The 23,407-nt window shown below is 51.8% G+C and overlaps 1 protein-coding gene across 1 annotated transcript; it reads left to right on the top strand.

Annotated features, from left to right (window-relative positions):
* The first annotated feature begins 11,667 nt into the window (after nt 1-11,667).
* BNIP5 (BCL2 interacting protein 5) lies at nt 11,668-22,648 on the top strand. The gene is made up of 10 exons (XM_034990810.1): nt 11,668-12,489; nt 14,018-14,137; nt 15,678-15,742; nt 16,017-16,254; nt 17,290-17,421; nt 18,282-18,343; nt 18,649-18,889; nt 19,756-19,887; nt 20,789-20,853; nt 22,313-22,648. The coding sequence occupies exons 1-10, from the start codon at nt 11,832-11,834 to the stop codon at nt 22,646-22,648; spliced, it is 2,049 nt and encodes a 682-aa protein (XP_034846701.1). The 5' UTR covers nt 11,668-11,831.
* Nucleotides 22,649-23,407: the final 759 nt, after the last annotated feature.

The raw sequence follows: 23,407 nt of genomic DNA, 5'->3' as shown, positions 1-23,407 counted from the left end.
CCTGACATACAGTAAACATTTCCGCAAATGGCCGTTGTTGGCATTACTAGTCTAGTATGCCCACTGCAGGCGAGGAGCTGGATTGCAGTGCAGCTCCGTCCAAAGTCAAAGCCAGGCCCTCATGAGGGTCACCTGAGTTGCTCACTTGCAGTGGGGGCCCAGAAACAACTGAGGGAGGGGAGATTCTGGGAGACCCTGGAGGGGCAGGGAAAGTCAGCGAGACAGGGGAGCGTGGAGAGGGACTGAGATTCCTTGAGCACTTAAGGCAGGAGACCCAGGGCGCCTGGGTGGCTCAGTTGGTTAAGCGACTGTCTTCGGCTCAGGTCATGATCCTGGAGTCCCGGGATCGAGTCCCACATCGGGCTCCCAGCTCGGCGGGGAGTCTGCTTCTCCCTCTGACCCTCCTCCCTCTCATGCTCTCTGTCTCTCATTCTCTCTCTCAAATAAATAAAATCTTAAAAAAAAAAAAAGGCAGGAGACCCAAATTCAGTCATTTTTGCACAGAACCCAAAAAGAAATTCTGAGACTGCCTTCTGGCCAGGGGATTTTGGTCCCTGGTCCCGACCTGGCTTGGGCAAGTGTGAGGTCACAGGGTTCAGGTACCTGTCACTGAGGAGAGCGAAGAAGACATCTCTCTAGGAAGCTGGGTAAGTGGAAGGTGCAAACGAGGTTGGGGCTGGACTTTGAATTGATGGATTCCAGGCAGAGGGTGTGGCCCCGGGAAGGAGGGCCTGTCCAGGCACTCGCTCTTTGCCCTTGGGACTCACCATTTCCACAATGCAAATTCTCTCACTGGAATGGCGGTTATATTTCTGGGAATGGGGGTTCCAACGTCAGAAAGATTCTCCAGTGTCTCCTGGGAGAATTCTTCTGTTAAGTATGTCACTCAGAACCGCCCCGCCCCTGGCTCCTGAGACTGGAGCACTCCCTTCCACCCACCCCTCTTCATTCGATACCTTCATTTTCCCTCGAGACCAAGTTTATCTTCCATGTCCCTGTGTTGCCTGCGCAGGCCACCCAAGAAGCTAAATGGTCTTTCTAAACAAACAAATATACAGACTCTCAGGGAGAAAAAAAATTCTCCATTTTGTGAATATGCCCCTGTTTTTGCAAATTTTTGAGTTTGGGGCTATTCCAAATAGTGCTGATAGAAGCCCTCTTGTAAATGTTGCTTTGGGGGAGCAGGTGCACGCATTTCTGTTGCGTTTGTATTTAGGAATGGAAGTACCGCGTCAGAGGGTGGGTGGCTGCTCAGCTTCAGCGGACAATGCCACTCAATTTTCCAAAGTGGCTGCACCCAGTTTCCGCTCCCTCCAGCAGCTTAGGAGAGTTCTGGGCCCCCCACATCCTCTCTGACACTTGGCGTCGTCTGTCAGAGAATTTACAATCGCACTACAGGCCACAGTATGGCTGAGACGTGAAAGAGAGAAAAGCCAGCCGTGAAAGAAAACATACACTCTGGTTTCCATTTACATAAAGCCCCCACATGGGCAAAATAACCTAAGCTGTTAGAAGTTCTGATTGGGATACCCATGAGAAGCACGAGGAAGGCTTCCAGGCTGCTGGGATTCTGCTTCTTGATTTAGGTGCTGGTTCCACACCTAAATTTCCTCTTTGTGAAAATTCTGTATGGTTATGATTGGTGCACTTTTCTGTATGTGATACTTAAATGAGACTTTCAAAAAATATTCTGTCTCACTTTCCCCCTCTCCGTCGCTCTGTCCTCTTTCATCACAGCACTGACCGGGAACTGTCCCCACCAGAGTCCCCTCCATGGCCGTGTGACTGGCACTCAGAAAGGCCTGTGATTGGTTTCATGCTCTGCTGTCTCTGTCTTGAAATAATTAGCACTTAAAAAAAAAAAGATTTTATTTATTTATTTTAGAGAGAGAGAGCGCGTGAGCACGAGCTGGGGGAGGAGCAGAGGGAGAGGGAGAAGCAGACTCCCCCCGGGGCTCGATCCCACAACCTCGAGATCATGAACTGAGCCAACACCAAGAGTCAGCCTTTAACAGACCGAGCCCCCCAGATCCCTGCGCGAGGCTTGGTCTTTGACGGGCAGAGGGCCAGGGCTAGGTTGCCCCTCTGGCTGACTAGAGAAGGTGCCAATGCCCATAATGGCCCCAGGATGGCTCTCCCTCCTATGGGAGCCCAGGACTGTGTGTACCCGTGCATGGACTACGGGGTCACAGGGGAGGTTTGCGGATGTTGCCCCCTTGGTTCTGCCCCTGCTCTTCCATCTGCTTTTTTTTTTTTTCAATTGTGGTAAAATACACATAACATGAAATTTACCATTTTAACCATTTTAAAGGCTACAGCCCAGTGGCATTAAGTACATTCACTTTGTTGTACAACCAGTCTACCAGCTATCTCTAGATCTCTTTCCTCTACCCAAACTGACACTTTGTACCCATGAAACAATACTCCCCGCTCCCTCCCCACCTGGTTGTATGATGCTTCTGTGTGTCTCTCTTCCCAACTACACTGGGAACGCTATGAGGGCTGGGCGGGGCTTACTCACCTCTGAATGAGAAAGAGCACGCAGGATGCATGCTGCAGGAGGACCTGGCTAAGAAAAGAAGATGTGGTCCATCTATACAATGGAATATTACTCAGCCATCAGAAAGGATATGCCCAACTTTTGCATCAACATGGATGGGACTGGAGGAGATTATGCTAAGTGAAATAAGCAGAGAAAGTCGATTATCATATGGTTTCACTTATTTGTGGAACGTAAGGAATACATGGAGGACATTAGGAGAAGGAAGGGGAAAATGAAGGAGGGGAAAATCGGAGGGGGAGACGAACCATGAGAGACTATGGACTCCGAGAAACAAACTGAGGGTTTTAGAGGGGAGGGGGGTGAGGGGATGGGTTAGCCCCGTGATGGGTATTAAGAAGGGCAGGTACTGCATGGATCACTGGGTGTTATACAAAAACAATGAATCATGGAACACTACTTCAAAAACTAATGATGTCTTGTATGGTGACTAACGTAACATAATAAAATTAAATTAAATTAAAAAAACCTCAGTTTCATTAAAGAAAATAAAAGAAAAAATTGGAGGGAGGAGGACATAATTTAACGCTTATCTGAAGCCTGGGTCAGCTCTTGGGCTAATCAATCCTCTAAATTCAATGTTGAGACAGTGCCCAGCACATAGCTGGATCCCAAACCTATTTGCTGGCAGAATGAATAAAATGTTAGTAAACGTGCTACCAATAGTAAAATATTGTCCCTTTATTGAGCACTTCCAGGTGCTAGGCATTCTTAATACACAGAAAGGATGGACGGGCGCCTGGGTGGTTCAGTTGGTTAAGTGTCTGCCTTCAGTTCAGGTCATGATCCTGGAGTCCTGGGATCAAAACCAGGCTCCCTGCTCAGGGGGAAGCTTGCTTTTCCCTCTCCCTCTGCTGCTCCCCCTGCTCATGCTCTCTCCTGCCCTCTATCTCTCTCTAATAAATAAATAAAATCTAAAAAAAAAAAAAGAAAGGGTGGAGAAAAGGGCTTGGTACTCAGTACGTTTTCTTCTTTTCCTTAGGAACATTATCCCATTTAGCCCTACAGTCACCCTCTAAGGTGACTACTTAGTTTTTGAATGAGAAACAAACTCAGAGACATTGTGTCCCCTGCCAGTGGTCACACAGCTGGCATATGGTTCCAGGTCTGGGTGCCTCCAAAGCAGGGTGCTTTCAATATTTACTTTGCGATGCCTCCCCGCGTCAGTTAAACAGAATTGGATTTCTGCCTATTTTCGCTTTTGTTTCTAAAACTGGTTCTTCTCTTTTGGATTATAAACATGTATCAACTCTCTAAAAAAATCTCAGGCATTACAGAAAGTGAAAAATGTGAATTTTTAAGACTTCTTTGAATGTTCTGTCAAGATTCATGGCGACCCTCTCCAAGGGTAGCGGGATTTGGAAAACATGTTCCTCATCATCCTCCTTCTGAGTTTTTCGTCCAACTCAAGGAATATATGTGTTGCGTTCAATGACCTTTCTTTTCAGATCTTTCCCTCTTCCGAGAGAGCTGAAGGTGAAGGTGATGAAACGCCTCCTCCTCCCCCCTCCCCCCACCTGCTTTTCCCATAAGGGCTTGTTTTCTCTTCCATGGACTGGCTTTCCTCCAGCCAGGTCCAAGGTTGTTTTCTGGTATTGGGTTCTTGTTGCTGTTTGGATGTAATAGGGAAGTCGTTAAATGAAACTGTTTTTTTTTTTTTTTTCCCCAGGTAGCTGAGGTAAGCCTCCTCTTGCTGGAAGAGCAGGAAGCAGACTTGTGATAGGACGGGGCGAGGCCAGAACCCGCAAAGGTTGACCCTAGGCTCTCTGGATTGGCCGCCCATGAGCTCAGCTCCTGGGAGTTACCATATAAACGTGATCACGACCAAAATATCTTCTGAGACACTGGAAACTGGCAGCAGCAATAGCGACATCTTCTCCCTGGGCAAGCTAGAGGGATTACCCCCTCGGTCCAACTTCCAGCCGACAGGAAGTGGTACCCAGACACTGCGGGGGCTCCTGACGCAGAGCCCTGGTCTGGAGGTCCTCGTGCGACAGCAGGGACTTCCGTGGTCTGAGGTGAGTTGAACAATACTCTCTCCTTAGGGGGCTGGCGTAGCGGGTATCTTGGGGTCCTGAAAGTAGGGGCAGACCCAGGACTCAAACTCTGAGCGGAACCCCAATTCTGCTTCTAGCTTGTTGGGCTTTTCCTAGGCCTCAGTGTCTTCAACTCTAGAAAGGCAGAGCAGACTTCAGTGAAGTAATCTCCAAAGGCGTCTTGCAAAGAGCTCTGGACTAACTTGGACTTACGAGTGCTGGGTTCAAGTCCCAGGCCTGCCACTTACTAGCACAGCAACCTTGAGTGAGAAAGTCCCCTTTCTTGGGCCTCAGTTTTCTCATCTATAGAATGGGAGCAGCATTACCCACCTCTCCTGCTCGTTTCCCTATTGAATGTTGTAGAGGTCAGGTTAGAGACTTTATGTGAAAGTACATAGTAAAGGGAAACCTGACATAAATAGGAGGTATTGTTATTACCCATGGCTCGATTCAATTTCTATCAGTTTAAAGTTCTTGAAAGTTAGTCCAAGGCCAGGGAGATCTTATGGAAGAGCTCTGGTGGCCTGCTGTTCTGACAGTGATTTGAGGGGGGATGATAGCATCGCATTGCCTGTGGTCCTGGATAGACGACACGATGGGGTGGGGACGGGATGGGGCGTCAGCCGAGCACAGTCTTGTGTTGGATCGAGGGGAGTGGTGGTTATCGTAGGAGTTTTCCAGCTTTAGGAATGATGACCCCACTACCCCTGCCCCAAGTCTGCCCCACTGCTATATCATAGTGCCTGCAGTTCCACCATTAGGTACTTCTTTCTTTTGGGTTTTGAAAGATCCTCAAGAGATGCCAATGCCCAGCCTTTTGGAAAACAGGCACTAGGCATCAGTGTGTTTGGCGGTGACGATAAGGAGCAGGCAGATGGTCAAAGTCCACCCTTTTACACAGAGCTGGCACCCCCAACGGTGCCCTGTGGCTTCTTAGATGCCCTGTGGTCGGAGGCTTCATGCAAAGATCCCATCAAGCTCTGCCGGGGTTTGGGCCCTGGCTGGAGCTCCTGTCCAGGCCTAGGTCTCACGTTTTGAAGTGGACGAGGACCAGCAGGTGAATACCCAGGGAAGGGTGCCCAGGAGGGGGACAGGTCTAGAAACCATGTGATTTGAGGTGACTGGGGTGATTGGGGTGATGGAAGGGGACAGAGAAGACTCAAAGGGTGACGTGGCCTCCCCTCAGGTGTGAAGGGCTGCCGCTGGTGACTTCAGCTCAGTCTAAGGAGGACTTCCCTCAAAATACAGGCTGGCTGACAGTGGAAGGCTCTGCCTTGGAGGGTGGTGAGTTCCCACTGCAGAAGTGTTCCATATGGGTTGCAAGTCTCCCTGCCAGGAATGTGGCCTAAAGGAGTCCTATACAAGAGGTAGGGCTAGATCCTTCTCAGGTCCCTTCTGGCTCCTGGAACCTATGAGGAACCCCAGATAGGAGAAGAAACACCTTGAATTGTTACCATCTAACACCTGAGAGGTGGGCACAGGAAGAGGATGGGTCTAGTGTTGAAAGAAAAGATGACAGCCTCGCCCTCCACTTGAGTCTGGCCAGTGCGGCTGGAGGGTCTTCCCCAAGGAGGCCCCTCACTACACTGCATGTGGGGGGTGTGTGAGCTTTGGAGGGGACCTACATCACTGTGGGAGCCCAGGTTGAAGACTTTGAACTTGGATGCACAGAGCTCCCATGCCAAGAGTTTGGAGTGTCCATGGGGCCGCCTACGCCAGTAAGAAGCAAGCGTGACCTCAGGGTGCAGCCCTTGACCCTCCAGCCTCCTGACTGGCTCTAGTTCAGGGGTCTGTGAGCCCCTCCTGGTGTTTACAGTCTTTGCCTCTGGGGCACAGGTGTCTATACCAAGCACACGTGTGTGTGTGTGTGTGTGTGTTCACATTTACGGAAGGCCACCTGGTGTAGGAGAGAGAAGGAAGGATTTAGAATTCAAGGAGGTAGATTCAAGCCCCAACCCACTATGCTTCCCGGCTGTGGGTGCCCAGGCAAGTCTCTCAACTGTTCAGAGACTCCGTTTCCCACCACCAGCCTGTCGGAGTCATGGGGCCGTGGCTTTGAATCTGGGCCCGGTTCAAAGGGCATTCTGGACACTCTGTGGCAGTATACAGGTGACTGGTTGAATTTGCGCTTATCTGTGTATTTCTTCTTTGTTCTGCAAACGCTGAGAACTGCCCAGGCAGGGTGGACCCAGCTGGGAACCAGGCAGGCTGAGGTCCATTCTCTTAACTTGGGAGGGGGGCGGTGGTGGTGGTGTTGTGGGGGCAAGTAGACTCAATTATTCCCTTGCATTTGATTTAAGAAAAATCAACACAGTGTTAGGAATCCACATAGGTTTATATGTGTCAGAGTATGTTTCTGTGACCCGTGAATGTGTGAGCCCATTCACGCTGCCGTGGCCCCCAGACTGGGCGGCTTAAACAACAGACCTTTATTTCTCACAGTTCTGGAGGCTGGAAGTTCAAGAACAAGGCGCCAGCCGATTTGGTGTCTTGTGAGGGCCGCTATGGATGGTCACCTTCCCAGTGGCCCTTACATGGTAGAAGGGGTGAGGGAGCTCCTCTCTTTCATGAGGGCTCTGCTCTCACGACCTAATCACCTCCCAAAGACCTCACCTTCTGACAGTGAGGTGAGGATTTAATAGGCGAACTTCGGGGAGTGGGGCACAAACATTCAGCCAATGGCCATGAGTGTCTGTTGGGTGTTGACCCTGAGCCCCCACGTGGGCGCCATGCACACGCTCCCTCGGAGCTGCCCCTATTTGTTAACTATCTATTGTGTGAAGCACAGGGTGGGGGAGAAGGGGAGCCCCAGAATCTCTCTGTGAACTAGTGCAGTTACATAGTAACGGAGCCTGAGCAATGAATTATCCAATAGTGCACAGATGAGGTTTCATTCAGACAATAAAACAAAAATGGCAGCACGCCAAGAAGTTGGCAAACTTGCTGCTCCCTAGTCACTCAAGGTCAGCTCCGCGGACTTTCTCTGGTGGCTTGTTGTTGTTGTTGTTGTGAACACGTCACTGGCCTGGATCACGTCTTATCAGAAGTCCTGTGATCTGCACCTCACTCGGGGGTTCTGGAGCAGGCTGGGACTTTGTTCTGAAGCCTGCTTTCTACCAGGGCCATAAACGAGTTTACAAGAGCAGCTGGGGTTCCCTGCAATAAGGGTCTGCTGCTGTCTTGGGGTTCCTGGTCTGGACGTACATCCAGGACAGGGTGGAGTTCCCCACCAGGCCGAGTGTGGGTGGACCCCCAGGCAGAGCACAGAACATGGGAAAAAGGAGGAAGGAAAGAGAAAGTCTTGCTTTGCTGAATTCTAGACTGGCAGAATTTTACAACTAGAAATTCTGGAAAGATTTAACGTCAGCACACGTAGAATTTGGGGTGTGGTGTGTGTGTGTGTGTGAGAGAGAGAGAGAGAGAGGGAGAGAGAAAACACAATCAGGGCTTAGAGACATTAAAAGTCTGAGGACACGTTGGCCAAAGGGAGGCTCTTCCAGGGTGTCTCCAGGGGGTGGCTGGGCTTGGCCTCCTGGGCCAGCCACACTCTCCCCACTCTCTGCTAGCGTTGGCAGACAGGATCTTTGGAGCGTCACAGAGGAGAAGTGGTGGTCAGAAAGGTGGGAGGAGGCCGGGCTGAGCTGGGTCATGGCCGCCCAGGGAGGAAAGAGTGGCAAGGAAGCAGGGTGACCATGTGAACACCGCATCGAATGCTGTAGCCCCTTCAGGGAGGATGGGGTCTGTGGATTTGGAATGAGGAGGCCTTGGGAGATCCTGGAGTCTCTCCTCTCTGGAGAAACACTCAGAAAGGCCTCTCCCAGCCAGCTTCTGGGGCTGTGTTCCTCGCTTCCCTCCAGACTCAGGGCATTGTTGTTCTGGGGTGGGGGGGTGGCCACATCAAGGCAGTTTCCTTGAGAAAACATCAAGAAGGACACCATTGCCTGGTGGAATTGTACCGATGCTCTGATGAGAAGTAGCAGCGTGTCCTTCGAATGCAGTAGGAGGACCCTGCGACCATCAGCGATGGTGGAAACCGTTTCCATAGCAATGACAGCTTTTAGACAGATTACTGTGCCTCTTTTCCCATTAGCTGGGAAGGATGCTCCGACCCTTCCTGTGATTTCCAGCCCCCCCCAGCTGGAGCCAAGTTAGTGCAGGAAGAAGAGGGGCTGAGCCAAACCAGGGTGTTCTGTTGTGTTCTGCTGGTTTGGTGGTTTTGTTATCGAACAGCCTCTCGGCCAACCCCATCCAATGGGCCCTGACCACAGCAATATATGGAAAAATCAGAGAACCCTGACACCACTCAGTAAATATTTCTGGCTCAGCTGACTTAGATCTTAAATTAAATAGAACTTCAACCTAATTTATCTTTTTTTTTTTTAATATATAGATTTTTATTTATTTATTTGAGAGAGAGAGAGCATGAGAGGGGGGAGGGTCAGAGGGAGAAGCAGACTCCCCGCCGAGCAGGGAGCCCGATGCGGGACTCGATCCAGGGACTCCAGGATCATGACCTGAGCCGAAGGCAGTCACTTAACCAACTGAGCCACCCAGGCGCCCCCTAATTTATCTTAAGGCCATGTGCTGCTAAAGAGAGAGCGGCTCTCGGGGAATAGGCCATTACCGTCACCACCACTTTCTGTGGGGCCCATCCGAAGGAGACCAGAACATTCTCTCCGAGGGTACAACCTGCATCTCGTTCATTGTATCCTAGCACCGAGCGTAATTCTGGTACTTGGTGGATGCTTATTGAATGTTGTTGAAAGACATAAATGAGAAGAAAGGAAATATTTTCTTCTATGATTTCTTCTGCTTGTCCCACCCCACACCGCATTTCAACCGCACAACCACAGGCTTCGAGGCTTTTGAGAGCATTCGTTAATTTCCATATAAGGTACAGGCAGAGTGCTGAAGTTTTTGTGTAACTCAGATGTTCCTTTTAAGGAACATTAGACAACAAATAAAGCCTTCCAAATGGCCTGCTTCCTCCCCAGCCCCTTTTCTCATTTCCTCCAAGATTGTCCATGTGTGGATGCCCAGCCATGCTGCTGGTACCTGGGGCCCCTGGCCACCCTTCCCAGTCCCTCCTCCCCAGACCCGTGCTTGAAGGAGGGAAGACATCCTGAATGTTATAGTCACCTTCAAATCTCTCTGTATTTCCCCATGCCTGTCCTCTCTCTCTTCATGTATTTTCTTCATATTCACATGGATCCCCGCACATCTGGAATTGCAATTATAGATTGTTATTTGCGCCTCTAAGCTGGACATGTGATAGAGCACATTTTAAAGTAATGAATTAGGGGCACCTGAGTGGCTCGGTCAGTTAAGCATCTGCCTTCATTCGGCTCAGGTCGTGATCCCAGGGTCCTGGGATCGAGCCCTGCATCAGGCTCCCTGCTCAGCGGGGAGTCTGCTTCTCCCTCTCCCTCTGCCTGCCTCTCTCTCTCTATCTTATTAAAAGATAAATAAAATCTTAAAAAAATAATGAATTAGTTGGTAAACGCAGGACATATGATGTAAATACGTAATTCATGAATATGTAATACACTAAATAATACTTAGTAAATGCATAATAAGGCTATAATTACAAAGTAGAATAGGCAGTCCCTGTATCTAAACTCCATAGGAATCTCTGGGGGCTCAGATTTGGGATTCAAGACCATATTTTATTTTTCTTTTAACTTCCACCAAAGGGCAAAGGGTTTCTGAACAACTTTGGAAGAATTGGAAGCCACAGGAGTTTCGGATTAAAGACACACAAATTAGGTGCGTTGCTCACAGCCTGGCCTGCTTAAAATGCTGCCAGGAGGAGATGATTCTTTCCGTCATCTTTTCCGTGGGCAGCTGCTTCCTTCTGGATGGATCAAGGAAGGGCCCCCACTGTTCTAAGATGGGACCGGTCCAGATGTGTTTACTTTATGTTAACTACGCACCCAAAGATACCTTATGCATTGTATAGTTTACTAAATGTTTGTGTTGTACATTTATTCATTTATTGAATGAGGGCTTATTGAGTGCTAGGTGCTCAGGATACAAGACCTCGCAAAACAGAGGGAAGGAAGAGAGACTCAGACTATAACAATGACACACACAGAGGTGTGATACTACGTAACGTGATGTAGTAAAGGGGGAGAGGATGTGCTCATGGTGGGGGGGAGGTGCACAGGGAGGGCCTCTCTGGGAAGGTGACATTAGAGCACAGCCATGAAGGAAGTGAGGGAACAGACCGTAAGAATGTTCTAGAAAGAAGGAACAGCCCGTGTGAAGGCGCTGAGGCAGCGAGCAGGGCTGTGTGAGTGGAGTGAGTGATGAGAGGTGGTGAGAGGGGTTATGGGACCAGGTTGTACAGGGCCTTGCTGGCTCCTGTAACGACTTTGACTTTGACTCTGAGTGCAAGGGGAGCTGTTGGAGGCAAGAGAGTGACGTGATCTAACTTAGGGCGAGTCCCCGTGGCTGCCGAGGGGAGAAGCTGGGAGGAGGACAAGAGCAGAGCAGGGGGACCAGATGGGAGGCGACTGCAGTAGCCCAGATGAGCAGAACTGGGGCCTAGACCAACCCAGAGGGTGGTGGAGGAGGTGGGGAGACGGGCTGGGGTCTGGACGTGCTTTATGGAACCAAGAGTCTTTGCTGATGGCTCAGATGTGGGGAGCAAGAGAAAGCAAGGAACCAGAGACAGCTTCAAACCCTTGGCCCAAGCGAAAGGACGAGCAGTGTTGCCTTTTACTGAGCCGTCTTGTGAAACAGTCTTACAGGCGGGTCGCAGGCGTATTTCAGACGAGGACAGTGGTGCCCGAGGGGCAGGACTTGGCCCTGGCTCCAGCTCTATTAGTTTCCCATCGCTGCTATAACAAAATCCACAAACTCAGAGGTTTGGGAACAACATGGATTAATCACCCTGCAGTTCTGGGGGCCAGAAGTCAGTCAGTCTCAATGGACTAAAATCTAGGTGTTGGCAAGGCTGCGCTCCTTCTGGAGAGCCTGGGGGAGTTGCCGACCAGCTGTGACATCTGGGGCATGACCTCCATGGTTTAGTTTTCTCCTTTGGAAAACGGGGACGAGGATAGCCCTCCCTCCTGGGACTGTTGAGGAATTGAAACGAGACGACAGCTTTGAGGGTTGACTGTCACTCACACGAATGGGCAGGGTGGCTCGGAGCGTGGGTCAGCGCCGGTAGCCCACTGAGGCGTCTCTGGTAGGTCTCCTGTAAGGGAACTGTTTGCTTTGTTCATAGTGCCATGGAGCATCCGCGGGAACCGAAGAAGCCTCTGTCGGGGAGAAGAGCCAGGTCTCTGGACAGGTCACATGGCCCCAAGAAGGACTCAGAGTCATGGGACTGCCAGTGCCTTTCCCTGCCCATTCTCACCACCCCCTACAGGCGGGTGCTGCACCGGACGGCGAGCGATGGGACCAGATGTCCCCAGGGCCCAGCTCAGTCTGTGGAGGCTCAGGGCACCATGGCCATAGCCCTCAGCCTGGAGGAGGCCAGGGAGTTTCTCCCCAGTGACCAGAGGCCTCCGCAGAACACTAAGAAGGACAAGGCCCAGAGGCGGGGCCAGCAGGGGTGGCTGAAGACCTTTATAAACTTCTTTCTGAGGACAGGCCCTGAGGAGCCCAAAGAAAAGGGCAGCCGGAAGGCAAAGGGGAAGGAGGGCCTCCCCAAGCCCGCAGAATCCCCTGGGGCACCGGGGGACACAGCTCCTAAGAAGAAAGCCCATGACAAGAAGGCCGGCCGCAAGAAACATGGTCACAAGAAACATGTTGCTGAGGAAACCAAGGGGGCCCAAGATCAGGAGGCCGAAGGCCAAGAGACAGGGCTGCCCAAGATGGCGGTTGCCCCACGCTCCGAGGAGTCTGACCTGGGCCCAGCACCCAGGGCTGAGCAGACCGTGCCTGGTAACCCCCCTGCCCCACCCCCAAGGGCTAGGGTACTCTAAGCCGGCTCCTCAAACCTCTCAACAGAGGGGACGTGGAAGGCGGGGCAACCATCAGGGCTCCACTGTGAAATTTCTTTGAGGCAGAGCGGCACCGCGGCTGAGAGCCTGCGGTCAAACCCCATTTCCACCACCCCTTAGCTGTGTGACCCGGGGCTGGCGACTTTCCTCTCTGAGCCTCATTTTTTTTTTCATCCATAAAATGGGGGTAACAACAGTTGCTACCTCCTGGAATAGCCGTGGCCCGGAGCTGGCACAGGGAAAGTGCTCCGTATATGGTAGCTGTAGTTAGGTACTCTCGGTTGAAGGAGCACAGCCCCTGGGGGAATGGGAAGGCAAGGAGGGAGGTGAGGAGGGAAGCCCAGCCCCTCGACATTAATCCAGAGGCGAGGACTGTGGGCGGGGGCCCCATGCTGATTCTAAGCTCAGCTGTATCAGGAATAAACTTACGAGTTGCTGCCCCTCTCCAGGACCTCTGGTTCTTCATTTGTAAAATAAGGAAGCTGGTTCCCGAGGTGCCTTTCTTTTCTGACTCTTAGGTCCGGGAGGTGAACGCCCTTGTAGGCACCTGGAGGGAGACAGAGCTTTGCCCTGGAGCACTCAAAACTTACCATGGTTTTGGTTTTTTTTTTTAAGATTTTATTTATTTATTTATTTAGAGAGCCCACATGAGGGGGTGGGAATAGTGAGAGAGAGAATCTCAAGCAGACTCCCCACTGAGCGCGGGGGCCGACAGGGAGCTCCATCCCTGGACCCAGAGATCATGACCTGAGCTGAAATCAAGAGTCGGATGCTCAACCGACTGCTCCACCCAGGCGCCCTCAAACTCACCATGTTTTTGTTTTGTTTTGTTTTTAAAGATTTTTTTTTCTTTTTTTTTTGCGACAGAGAGAATGAGAGAGACAGAGAGCACATGAGAGGGGGGAGGGTCAGAGGGAGAAGCAGGCTCCCTGCCGAGCAGGGAGCCCGATGCGGGACTCGATCCTGGGACTCCAGGATCATGACCTGAGCCGAAGGCAGTCGCTTAACCAACTGCGCCACCCAGGCGCCCCTCTGTATTCTCTTTTTAAATCATTTTTTAAAAGATTTTATTTACTTATTTGAGAGAGAGAGAATGAGAGAGAGCACATGAGAGGGGGGAGGGTCAGAGGGAGAAGCAGACTCCCCGCCGAGCAGGGAGCCCGATGCGGGACTCGATCCCGGGACTCCAGGATCACGACCTGAGCCGAAGGCAGCCGCCCAACCGACTGCGCCACCCAGGCGCCCCAAACTCACCATGTTTTTAATGAGGATAAGGATGCCTGGGTTGAAGCAGCCTGTTTTCAAAAGGAAACCTTGGCAAGTTGCCGCTTTTTGGTTAAGCCTAGAGCTACAGGGCCCGTCCTGCTGTGAGTTCTGGGTGGTTTTACTGTGCTGCCGGACAGTCAGAAGAACGTCATGGACACCCCCTCACCCCACCCCACATACACTTGCTTTCATCTTTCCTCCAGGTGGGGCAGGTTCGGATGTCCACCAGGCCTTGTTCATTGAGGATGAGGGTCCTGGAGCGCCGGAGATTTCTTCTCAAGGCACAGGTCACTTGCCGGAAGAGAAGCTCAAAACCCTTGACAGTGAGTCAGAATCTACTTAGCAGCCTCTTTCCCTGCAGCTGGATGACTGCTTAGACCTTGGATGGTCCCTCTCAAAAATGCCTGTACTAATCTTGCTCCTTCTGGTGCTTCTGGTCACATTTACTTATTTTAGAGTTTCACAGAAGGGAGTCTCAGGAATTAGAAAAGCCACTGGCAAATGGTCCTGCCTTATGTGTTAATGAGCATGGGACTTTTTTTTTTAGTCTTTTTAAATTTATAGAAGGAAGATGGAATAGAGGAATATAGAATTTATATATGTTTTTAAATATATGAAAGAGTGGAAGAGTTCTTTGTACACTCATATACTCCCAATTGTTGATGGAGGCCAATATTTGCCTCATACGTGTATGTGTGTGTGTGTGTGTGTGTGTGTATAATTTTGTTGCTGAGCCATTTTCAGTAAAATGGTCCTTCATCCTGAAATACTAAAGCACACATCTCCCAGAAACGAGTACAGTCTCCCGCACAACCGCAATACTGTCATTGTCCCGAATGGAATCTACGTGATGCTCTATTAATCTAATTCCCTATAAAGAATGGGCATATTTTAAAAGATAATAAAACATCTATGCATCTGTTGAAGAAAAACTAAAAGGCATTTAGTTGGCTAGTCTGCAGGCTGTGTATTTTACGTGCTAATTGTTTTTTCACACCAGAGGAAATCAGCTGGTAGACTGAGTCAAGGAAAAAAGGCCAAACAGGATTTATAAATGAAAGAGGAGTGAGGGAGGGAAATGGAGGGTGACAAAATCTGCAGGCAGCCCGGGACCAGGGAGTCTTGTTTGCACCTCCTTTCGTATAAACCGGTCAGTTGGCGGCTAGCAGAGGCTACTCTGGGCGCATTGTCTTTGGATCAGTCGATCGGGTATCAGAGAAAACCATTTATGTTGTTTGTGGTTTCTCCGTAAAGACTTGGTGGAGGCATGGACATGGCAGGCCATCTGTGTCATGCCTGCTGGGGTCCCTCCGTCTTCCGCCTTAGTTAGGCTGGGTCTCCACCATTTCCCCCACTGGAATTTTGCAGGTGGGAAGATCAGCATTAGGCTCCCACAGTATTTCCAAGCACAGTTCCTTGGTGGCCTGATAGCCATCTGAGGGAAGCAGGACTGGGATTATGATTCACCCTTCACAGGGAAAGAGATGAAGGCCCAGAGAAGTTAGGAGATGTACTCAAGGTCACACAGCTTGCTGAACCCAAAGCAGATATTTACAAATCTGTAAAGGTCAAAGGAAATAATGGGGTACAGGTTGAACTCTTGAAGGACTGACCTGAGATGGCCTGCATAAAAGTTCATGCTTTGGCCAACTCCCCTTTTCCTTTGGATCTCCCGAGTCTCTCTCAGAAGGACTAGCTCCTGGGACATGGTGCTTTTCCCCACTTCTGTGGCCTGAGGAGCTGTTTTAAGAGCGCCCTCACTTAATACAGAAGGACTAAGTTGATCGAAGTCCAAGACAGTCATTAGAAAGAGGGCTCTATACATGGAGAAAGACTAACTGGGTGCATTTCACTTTCTTCCAGAGGAGACCATCATCAGCGTGATAGTGGAACTTCTCCAAAGAGTGGGAGACCAGTGGGAGGAGGAGGTAAGGAGCAATTGGTCTGTGTAGACCCCCAGAGGCTTGCTGTTTCCTTTCCATCCTCCTCCTCCTCCCCCCTCCTCCCCCTCCTCCTCCTCCCCTTCCATGCTCAAACTCCATCTGCCCTTCCAGGCTTCCGTGTTCCCTGGCTCTGGACTCTGTCACCTCCCTCACCTAGGGCCACCTTGTAGCACTTGGTTGCTCTTCAGTTGCTTCTCGGGGAGCTTTTCCCTCTCCTCAAGGTCAGGGCCTGACTCAGTTTCTCTCATCTCTCCCACAGCATCTTCAAGCTCCTCGGCCAGAGGTGGTTCCACAGAACCCAGTGCCAGCCATCAGGAAGAAATCCCAAGAGAAGTCTAGCCTCAAGAGAGCCTTTTCTCATAAGAAACACAGCTCCGAGGAGCCTAAGAGAGTGGGGCCTGCAGATGTTTCCAGCCCGGCGTCCTGGCCACTCAGGAGGCCCAACTTTCTGCCCCTGTGTGGGGGGGGCCATCAGCCCTCCGCCTCCAGCAGCCCTGGTGAGCAGGCTCAGAGTTACCATAGCAACACTGCAGCTGCCTCCAGCTCTGGAACCTTCTCCAGGGTTGGAATTGGCCATTTTAAGGGCTGCCATCCCAGTTCTGACTTTCGCTCTGCCCTGAGCAGTGTGGGGAGGGCAGTGGGGAGGAGAAAGGGATGCCAGCAGGTCACCTCCACAAATGAAACCTCACTGTCTAGGCAGGCAATCGGGTAAGCCCGCAGTGGAAACTGTGTTGAGGAATCCCCTAGCCATCCTCATCTCTCCACAGCTCCAGCCTCTCTACCCTGGCAGGGGGTAGCATGTGTAGGAAGGAGCTACAACCTGGGAGGCAGGACACCTGGGCTATGAGCTGGACTTTCTACATCATTCCCCATCTCTCATCTGTAAAATAAGACACTTCCGTACTGTGTATCTATATACTCGATCAGCTTTTGTGGCCATATTGTTATCCCCATTTTACAGATGAGGAAACTGAGGCTTAGGGAGGTAAAACAATGTGTTCAAGGTCACATGGCCCCCAAGTGATGGAACCAGAGCTAGAGAGAAAGGATCACCCTGGGTGGAAGGGAGGAATGGCCTAGCCCAGCCACTTGGTCTGGCCAGGGGAATTTACATTTTAAAAAGAAGGGGCAACGCTTCACACCAAATACAGAGCCGCAGTGGTGGAATCTCAGGCCACAAGGGGAGATATCCTCATGCAGGGAGATTCTGGCACTGCTGCTTTAATTCATGCTATGGAATCAGGCCTTTACTCTCCTGCTGAGATGCTGGAGGAGGATGGGGTTACGAGGGGAGGGAGGAGAGGAGGGCAAAGCCCAGGCAACCTGTTGTAAGGAAGTGCAAAGGGATAAGGGAGCTAGGTCTGGGCCAGTATATCAGAGCCTTGACCCTGACCCACCGCTCACCTCTGCCCCAGCAAGACCTTTGCACACTCTAGCCATGGAGTGAAACTTGGAACCTCTGCTAACTTCTGTGCATTAGTTAACACCCTCACCCAAATGAAACACACCCACCATTTCTTCTCACTTCTCAGGTTCGGAGGAGCCCCAGGTCCAAGAGGCCCTGTCTGCAGACAGCGAGGCTCCAAGTTCCTTCGAGCTTGCTGCCCAAGCAGGAAGCCAGGGCCCCGAAGAGGACTTGCAGATGAACAGAGCCTTGGAATTCCGTTAGTACCCCCTCGTTTTCTTAGAGGCCCCTTGGCAATCATCTGGCCTGACCCCTCCCCGTGCAGAGAGGCAGTGACCTGGCCTTGACTTCCTCTGAGCTCAGCAGGCGGGGTCCAGAGCACTCAGCACAGCGAATAAGCCATTTAGAGCTACTAAATGTTAGCTGCCCTTTATTGTTATTATTGTGGTGGTTCAGAGTCCAGCTTGAGAACAAGGCCTCAGGAGAAGTCCAGAGGGTAGGCGGGAGGGTAGGGGCCCTCAGGGTGAAGTTCAGTGGACGGTGGTTGCTGGCGCTGTTACTATTACTTCCTTAGCATTGGCAGAGCCGAGGCGGGAACCACAGAATCACTGTCAGTTCTGTGTGGCTGGAGATCCTTCCAGATCCAGATCTGGATCCACTTCGCCCACATCCCCCATCCTGCCTTGTTGGCTTCTCACAGAAACTGTGCCTCGAAGGGGAATTGAGAAGGGCCACTGTTCTAAGTGGAAGACGAGGAAGGTGCTGGGCCAGGTGACTTGTGGGGACCAGGCCCTTCCGGATGGCCTCGAGACCCCTTCTCCTGGAGGCAGGCGCCCACGTTATTTTCCTCACACTTAACGTGGCCCATGTGGGTGCTGCCTGACCAACGAAGAGGTGGCTATATTCCCAGGGAAGCCACTCTGCCCTCAGGCCACTTCTGAGCAATACCCCTCGTCCCCATGGCCAGGCCTGGGACAACTGACAAGGGCAAGCTGGTCAGCAGCCTGGAGACCTGGCAGATTCACCCAGGGAGCCGCTTGGGCCTTAGGAAGTGAGGACTGACTGTAGAAAAGCTTTTCTCCACACTCAAGTGCAAGCCACCCTATTGTTCTCTCTTAGAAGAATTCATCCAGAAGATCATTACCCTACTCCAGGATGCGGAGGAGCAGTGGGGAGAGAAGGTGAGGCCGACATTCCCCACATAGATCCTGACCCTCGCTATGGACACCCCCACCCCTGCCTGGCCTAAGAACTTCCCTGCCCCTCCCCCAATGCTCCATCTTTCCAGAGCCAGGCTCCAGGTCCTTCCCGAAGCCTCCCCAACCCCGTGGCTGCAGGCCACACTTGTTCTGGCCAGGCCGTGCCCTCTGGTCCACAGCGGGGTCTCTGTTTGTTTCAGGGGGTGCTGGTCTCTTTCCCCAGCTTGCTTGCAATGTCCTCACTGAGGTTGGGGGCCCTGACTCAGTTTCTCTCCTCTCCCCCACAGCAGCTTCAAGTCCAGGAACCGGAGGTGGCTGTAGAAAACCTGTCCCCATCCTGCAGAAGGAAATCGCATGAGAAAAAGTCCAGCTTCAGAAAAGCCTATTCTCATAAGAAACGCAGCCCCAAGGAACCGAAGAGAGCGGGGGCTGCAGGTGCCGCCAGCCCGGAGTCCCGGCCGCACAAGAGGCCCAGCTTCCTGCCCATGTGCATGGGGGGCCATCAGCCCTCCACCTCCAGCAGCCTCGGTGAGCAGGCCCAGCGTTGCCATGGTCACCGAGGCTGCCTCTGGCCCCAGGCTTCCCCCAGGGTAGGCTTGGCCAGCTGTGTGGCCTCAGCCTCAGGCTTGACTTTGGCTCTCAGCTCTGAGAGGGGTGGGGAGGTGTGGGAGGGCTGTGGAGAGCGGTGGGTGCCGGGCGCCAGCTGGACCCACCACCCACAACGCAAGCCCTCCCCCCAATACATAAACGCACAAACACTTTAAAAATGCAGTTTGAGAGCCGTGCATGGGTTTATCAGCGAAGGGCATCAGACTCACCCGAAAGCTAATAGAAGAGCACAGAGACCCGGGTTGGATGAAGTAGGATATGGCCTGGGCCTCTGCTTTTTCACTACTCTGCCGTGTGAGGTGCACGGTGATTCCCTTGACATTGACGGAGCGCCTCCTACGTGCCCCCCTCACACGTGTTATCTCATTCAGCCCCCTGGCAACCTGTGAAGTCGGTCTTGTTATTCCCATTTGGCAGATGGAGAAAGTGAGGTTCACCCAGGCGAAGTGACTCAGCAAAGCCTCACAGAGCAAAGGGGAAGTGGGCTCATCGGGTGGGATCTCTTGGTGGGCCTGCTCTCTTTCCTCCCAGACTGTGAGGAGGCAGAGGGGGTTGCTGGCGGAAGGGAAGAATGAGGTTCCTGGAGGGGCTAAAGAAGGCACTGTGAGCTCCTTTGAGGCGGGCCCTGGAGGTCTGGGGGCTCGCTGAGGAGCCTGGGAAACCAGGACCCCTCTGGTGCCAGCGCCTTTGGATAGCTTCTTGTCAGAACCTGGACCCCCCGTAATGTGCCTGTGGATTTGAGACAGGAGCAAAACACACTCACACCACCTCCTTTCTGCCCTCAGGTCTGGACGACGCTGAGTTCCAGGAGTCCTCGCCTGCAGAAGGGACACCTGTTGGATCCTCAGAAGCGCCCCCCAAGACCAGGGGCCACAAGCCAGAGGAGGGACTGCAGCCGGATGAAGTGTTCGAATCTAGTCAGTACCACCCTGCCCTCTCCTGGGCTGCCCTCCCCTGGGGCGGCTGCCATGGGGCTTCTATTTGCGTGGATCTCGTAGGGTGAATTCGAGTAGGATCTGGGAAGGCTGGTGATCAATACCCCAGGAGACTCTAGCAGGGCGGGGAGGAGGCAGGGTTGGCCTTTCAACTGGGGCTCCTGGGGCAGAGTTGCAGGTGGAGAGTTCTCTTCCACTAGAGAACACCTGTCTATTCCGTGGGATGTCACTTCACCCCACCTCACTGCATTGGTTTGCTTGAATGTTTCATATAAAACTCCCGGCTTGCCCTGGGTCTCATAACCAGTGGTGTTCTGGCAAAGAGGCGAGGGTGGGCCTGGTGGGGGAGCCCTGATACGTAGCATTTGCAGATTTCTATGGTGTAAGTGTTCCCACCATGGCTGATTTCAGGCTGCCAACAGTTTATAAAAAAAGGACCACAAATACCCAGAATATTTGCAATTAGGTCTTGGTATGAGCAGCCATGTGTATGTGGCCGCTTACAGCCCTGGCTGTGTATTCTTGTTGCATCTGGGGCTGTGGTCTTTCCTCTCCCTGCTTTCTGATTAGCTGCTCCTGGTCCCAACTTCCATGCCTGGCCATGCTACTCTGTAACCTGGATAGGGGACATTGGGAGGTCTCAGTTTCCCCATGTGTTAAATGGAGCTGAGGTGAGGCTTGACTGGCCAACATCCTTTCAATTTCTATAAAGCAAACTCAAAATAAAGCTTTCATGCTTCAGCCCTAGTTTCGGGGAATCTTTCTTCGCCCTTCAGAGCTAATCCGTGTACTGTGTTGTAGAGACAACATATCGTCTGTAATGGGAGGATGTGTTGTTATAGAACTTGTCAACAGTCCCTGAATCTTTCTTTATTTTCCTTAGAGGAGCTGATCATTCAGGGGCTGGTGGATCTTCTCCAAGAAGTGGATGACCAGTTGGGGGAGCAGGTAAGGATTGCTCAGTCCCCCCAAGGCTGGCCCTGGGGGCCTCATCACCTCACAACTGAGGCCTGGGTTCAATCCCCATCTCTGCATCCAGGTGACCTTGGGCACGTCGTCCCTTAACTTCTCTGAGCCTCGGTTTTCTCTTTTGCAAAATGGGGGTATATATCTACTTGACAAAGCTTAATGTACATATAGAAAATGCCAGTCACATAGGAGATGAGATAAATGTTCGCTTAAAATAGTATCATGCCCATGCAGCTCACCCTGCCGGCCAGGACTTCCCCCAATCCAAATCCCGAAGTTCAGCTCATGTCTGACCTCCCTGGAAGCCTCCTACCCCAAGTCCGGTCCACCAGTACCCCCTGATCTTGTCCTGTGCTAGCTTCTTTTTCACTCTGTCTTGGCACACATTTCAGCATCAATATGGTCTCCAATTCTCTCAAGCTTTTAGATTTTCCCCTCCTGCTAGAGAGCCTATAACAGAAAGTTGCCTCTTTGAAAACCTCACAGTCTATTTGGAGAGACAAACACAGATCACATATGAGGTATCAGATATGAGCACAGGTCATAGATGGGTCATGAGCATAGCGGGCACTGTGAGTGCCTCGCTTTACCACCAAGGTGCTCGCTGGCCCAGCTCCCCACTGCCAGCACCCGCATTCTTTTGCCTGAGGACTGGCCTCTGGAACTATTTTACCACCACGTGGTAGGCCAGAATGATCACCCCCCACCTCCTGAGGAGCAGCCCTCAACCCATGGCTCCTGGGACCTGGTGTATACATACCTCAGCTCCCTTGCCCCTTGCAGGGATAACTCTGGAGAGCGTGATCTACACCGGCTCCTGGAGTGGCCAGTGAGGACCAGGCTCAGTAGCTAGTGTGTGTGGACTGCCTTCCCATCCTTGTCCCAGAGCTCCATTCCCCCATCGGTGTTTCGTAGCATCTCTTACCACCTAAACTACCTGCACCTGAGCCCTAGTCTCTGGGGGAACGCAACCTAGCACATTTAGGTATGAAGAAGAGGTGACTTAGAGTGGGAACTGAAATTCATCCAACATCTACTCCACACGGAATATTTTACATAAAGGATCTCACTTAATCCCCTCCCCGCAACAACTCTGCATGTGGGTGCGGGGCATTATTACTGCCATTTTACCCATGACTAAACTGAGGCTCGGAGAAATCACATGGCTAGTAAATGCTATTTGAGCATCCCTTATACAAAGACCTGCTTTCTGTCCACCACCCCCCACGTTGTTCTGCTGCTTGGAGTTGAACCTCGCAGAACAGATTCTGAGAGGCTGGAGGGAGTGGAGGCATTTAGCAGGGGAGCTCATCCCAGGGACAAGGAGGCGCCCAGCCTGGGTGCGTGGAGCTGGACGGGGGGCAGGGGGGGGCAGCTGGTGGGAGGGGGCTACCTGCCACCATCACTGATGATGGACTGCCTCCGTCTCTACTTCCAGATCAGGCGACACCCCAGCTTTAAGAGGTTTTTACACAAGCTCTCCGACTCCTCCCTCAGGAAGTTGGCAGCCACCCTGCAGAGCCGGAAGGCCCACCCTGCAGAGCCGGACAGGGACCTCACCAAGGGACCCTACCACTTTGCCTTTGGCCCATCTAACAAATTTGCCGGCAACAATAGCCACGCCGTCCTCAGCCTCATGGGCCTGTGCTCTGGCCATGGCCAGCACAGCTATACCCACCTCCTGTGCCAGGTGGCCCAGCAGGTGAGAACACGTGACAAGAGGCTCAAGATCCCAGCAGGATCACCCTTACTGGCCTCTCCCCTCCCCTGCTGAGTTCTTGGCTTTTGGGGGGCTAGCTCCCATGCCATCTCCTTGCTGAGGCCCCGTGAGATGATTCTACACCCACGTGACCATTCTCTTTTCCAAAGCCCTCACTGGCTTTACTTGATCCTTAGCATCTGCTTTATTTGGCTCTGGTCCCTGATTGTATGTGCATTTCCATACTTTATGATTTCGGTATGGAATACTGGACGGGGTGCTACCCTAGCTTGCCCTCTTGTTGTTTCATGGGTTGTGCTGGTTGGCTTCCCAAATTCAAGACCATCATAAAATTTAAACGACGAAGCAAAGTAAGATTACATGTCAAGTGAGGGATGGTTGAGGTAGATGAGGATCCATGGGCCGTTGGTTCTGGAAGGCTTCCAAGGGGGGCGGTCCTTCACTGACCTTGTCTTGGTTGATTGATTAAGAATAGCTTCTCGCTGCCATCGATCTCACTCTTCTGATCGGTTTCATGCTTTTCCTAATAACCGCCCCTGCCCCTAAGGCTCTGAGATGGTCCCTTTAGAAATAATACTTCTCACTGATTTTTTTTAAAAATATTTTTATTTATTTATTTGAGAGAGAGAGAATGAGAGAGGGAGCACATGAGAGGGGGGAGGGTCAGAGGGAGAAGCAGACTCCCTGCCGAGCAGGGAGCCCGATGCGGGACTCGATCCAGGGACTCCGGGATCATGACCTGAGCCGAAGGCAGTTGCTTAACCAACTGAGCCACCCAGGCGCCCCTCACTGATTTTTTTAAAGTCTGAGTTT

Source organism: Mirounga leonina, unplaced genomic scaffold (assembly GCF_011800145.1).
Source record: "Mirounga leonina isolate KUSES-001 unplaced genomic scaffold, KU_Mleo_1.0 Mir_53, whole genome shotgun sequence".
NCBI lineage: Eukaryota > Metazoa > Chordata > Mammalia > Carnivora > Phocidae > Mirounga > Mirounga leonina.
Note: the sequence above shows the minus strand (reverse complement) of the source record. Positions and strands in the feature narration are given on the sequence as shown.

What these genes read in the sequence shown, in the direction of transcription:
- BNIP5 (XM_034990810.1), top strand. Translation starts at nt 11,832, where the DNA reads ATGGAGCATCCGCGGGAACCGAAGAAGCCTCTGTCGGGGAGAAGAGCC. An exon ending in GGCTGAGCAGACCGTGCCTG is followed by an intron (nt 12,490 to 14,017) that starts GTAACCCCCCTG and finishes TCTTTCCTCCAG; the next exon opens with GTGGGGCAGGTTCGGATGTC. An exon ending in ATGACCAGTTGGGGGAGCAG is followed by an intron (nt 20,854 to 22,312) that starts GTAAGGATTGCT and finishes CTCTACTTCCAG; the next exon opens with ATCAGGCGACACCCCAGCTT.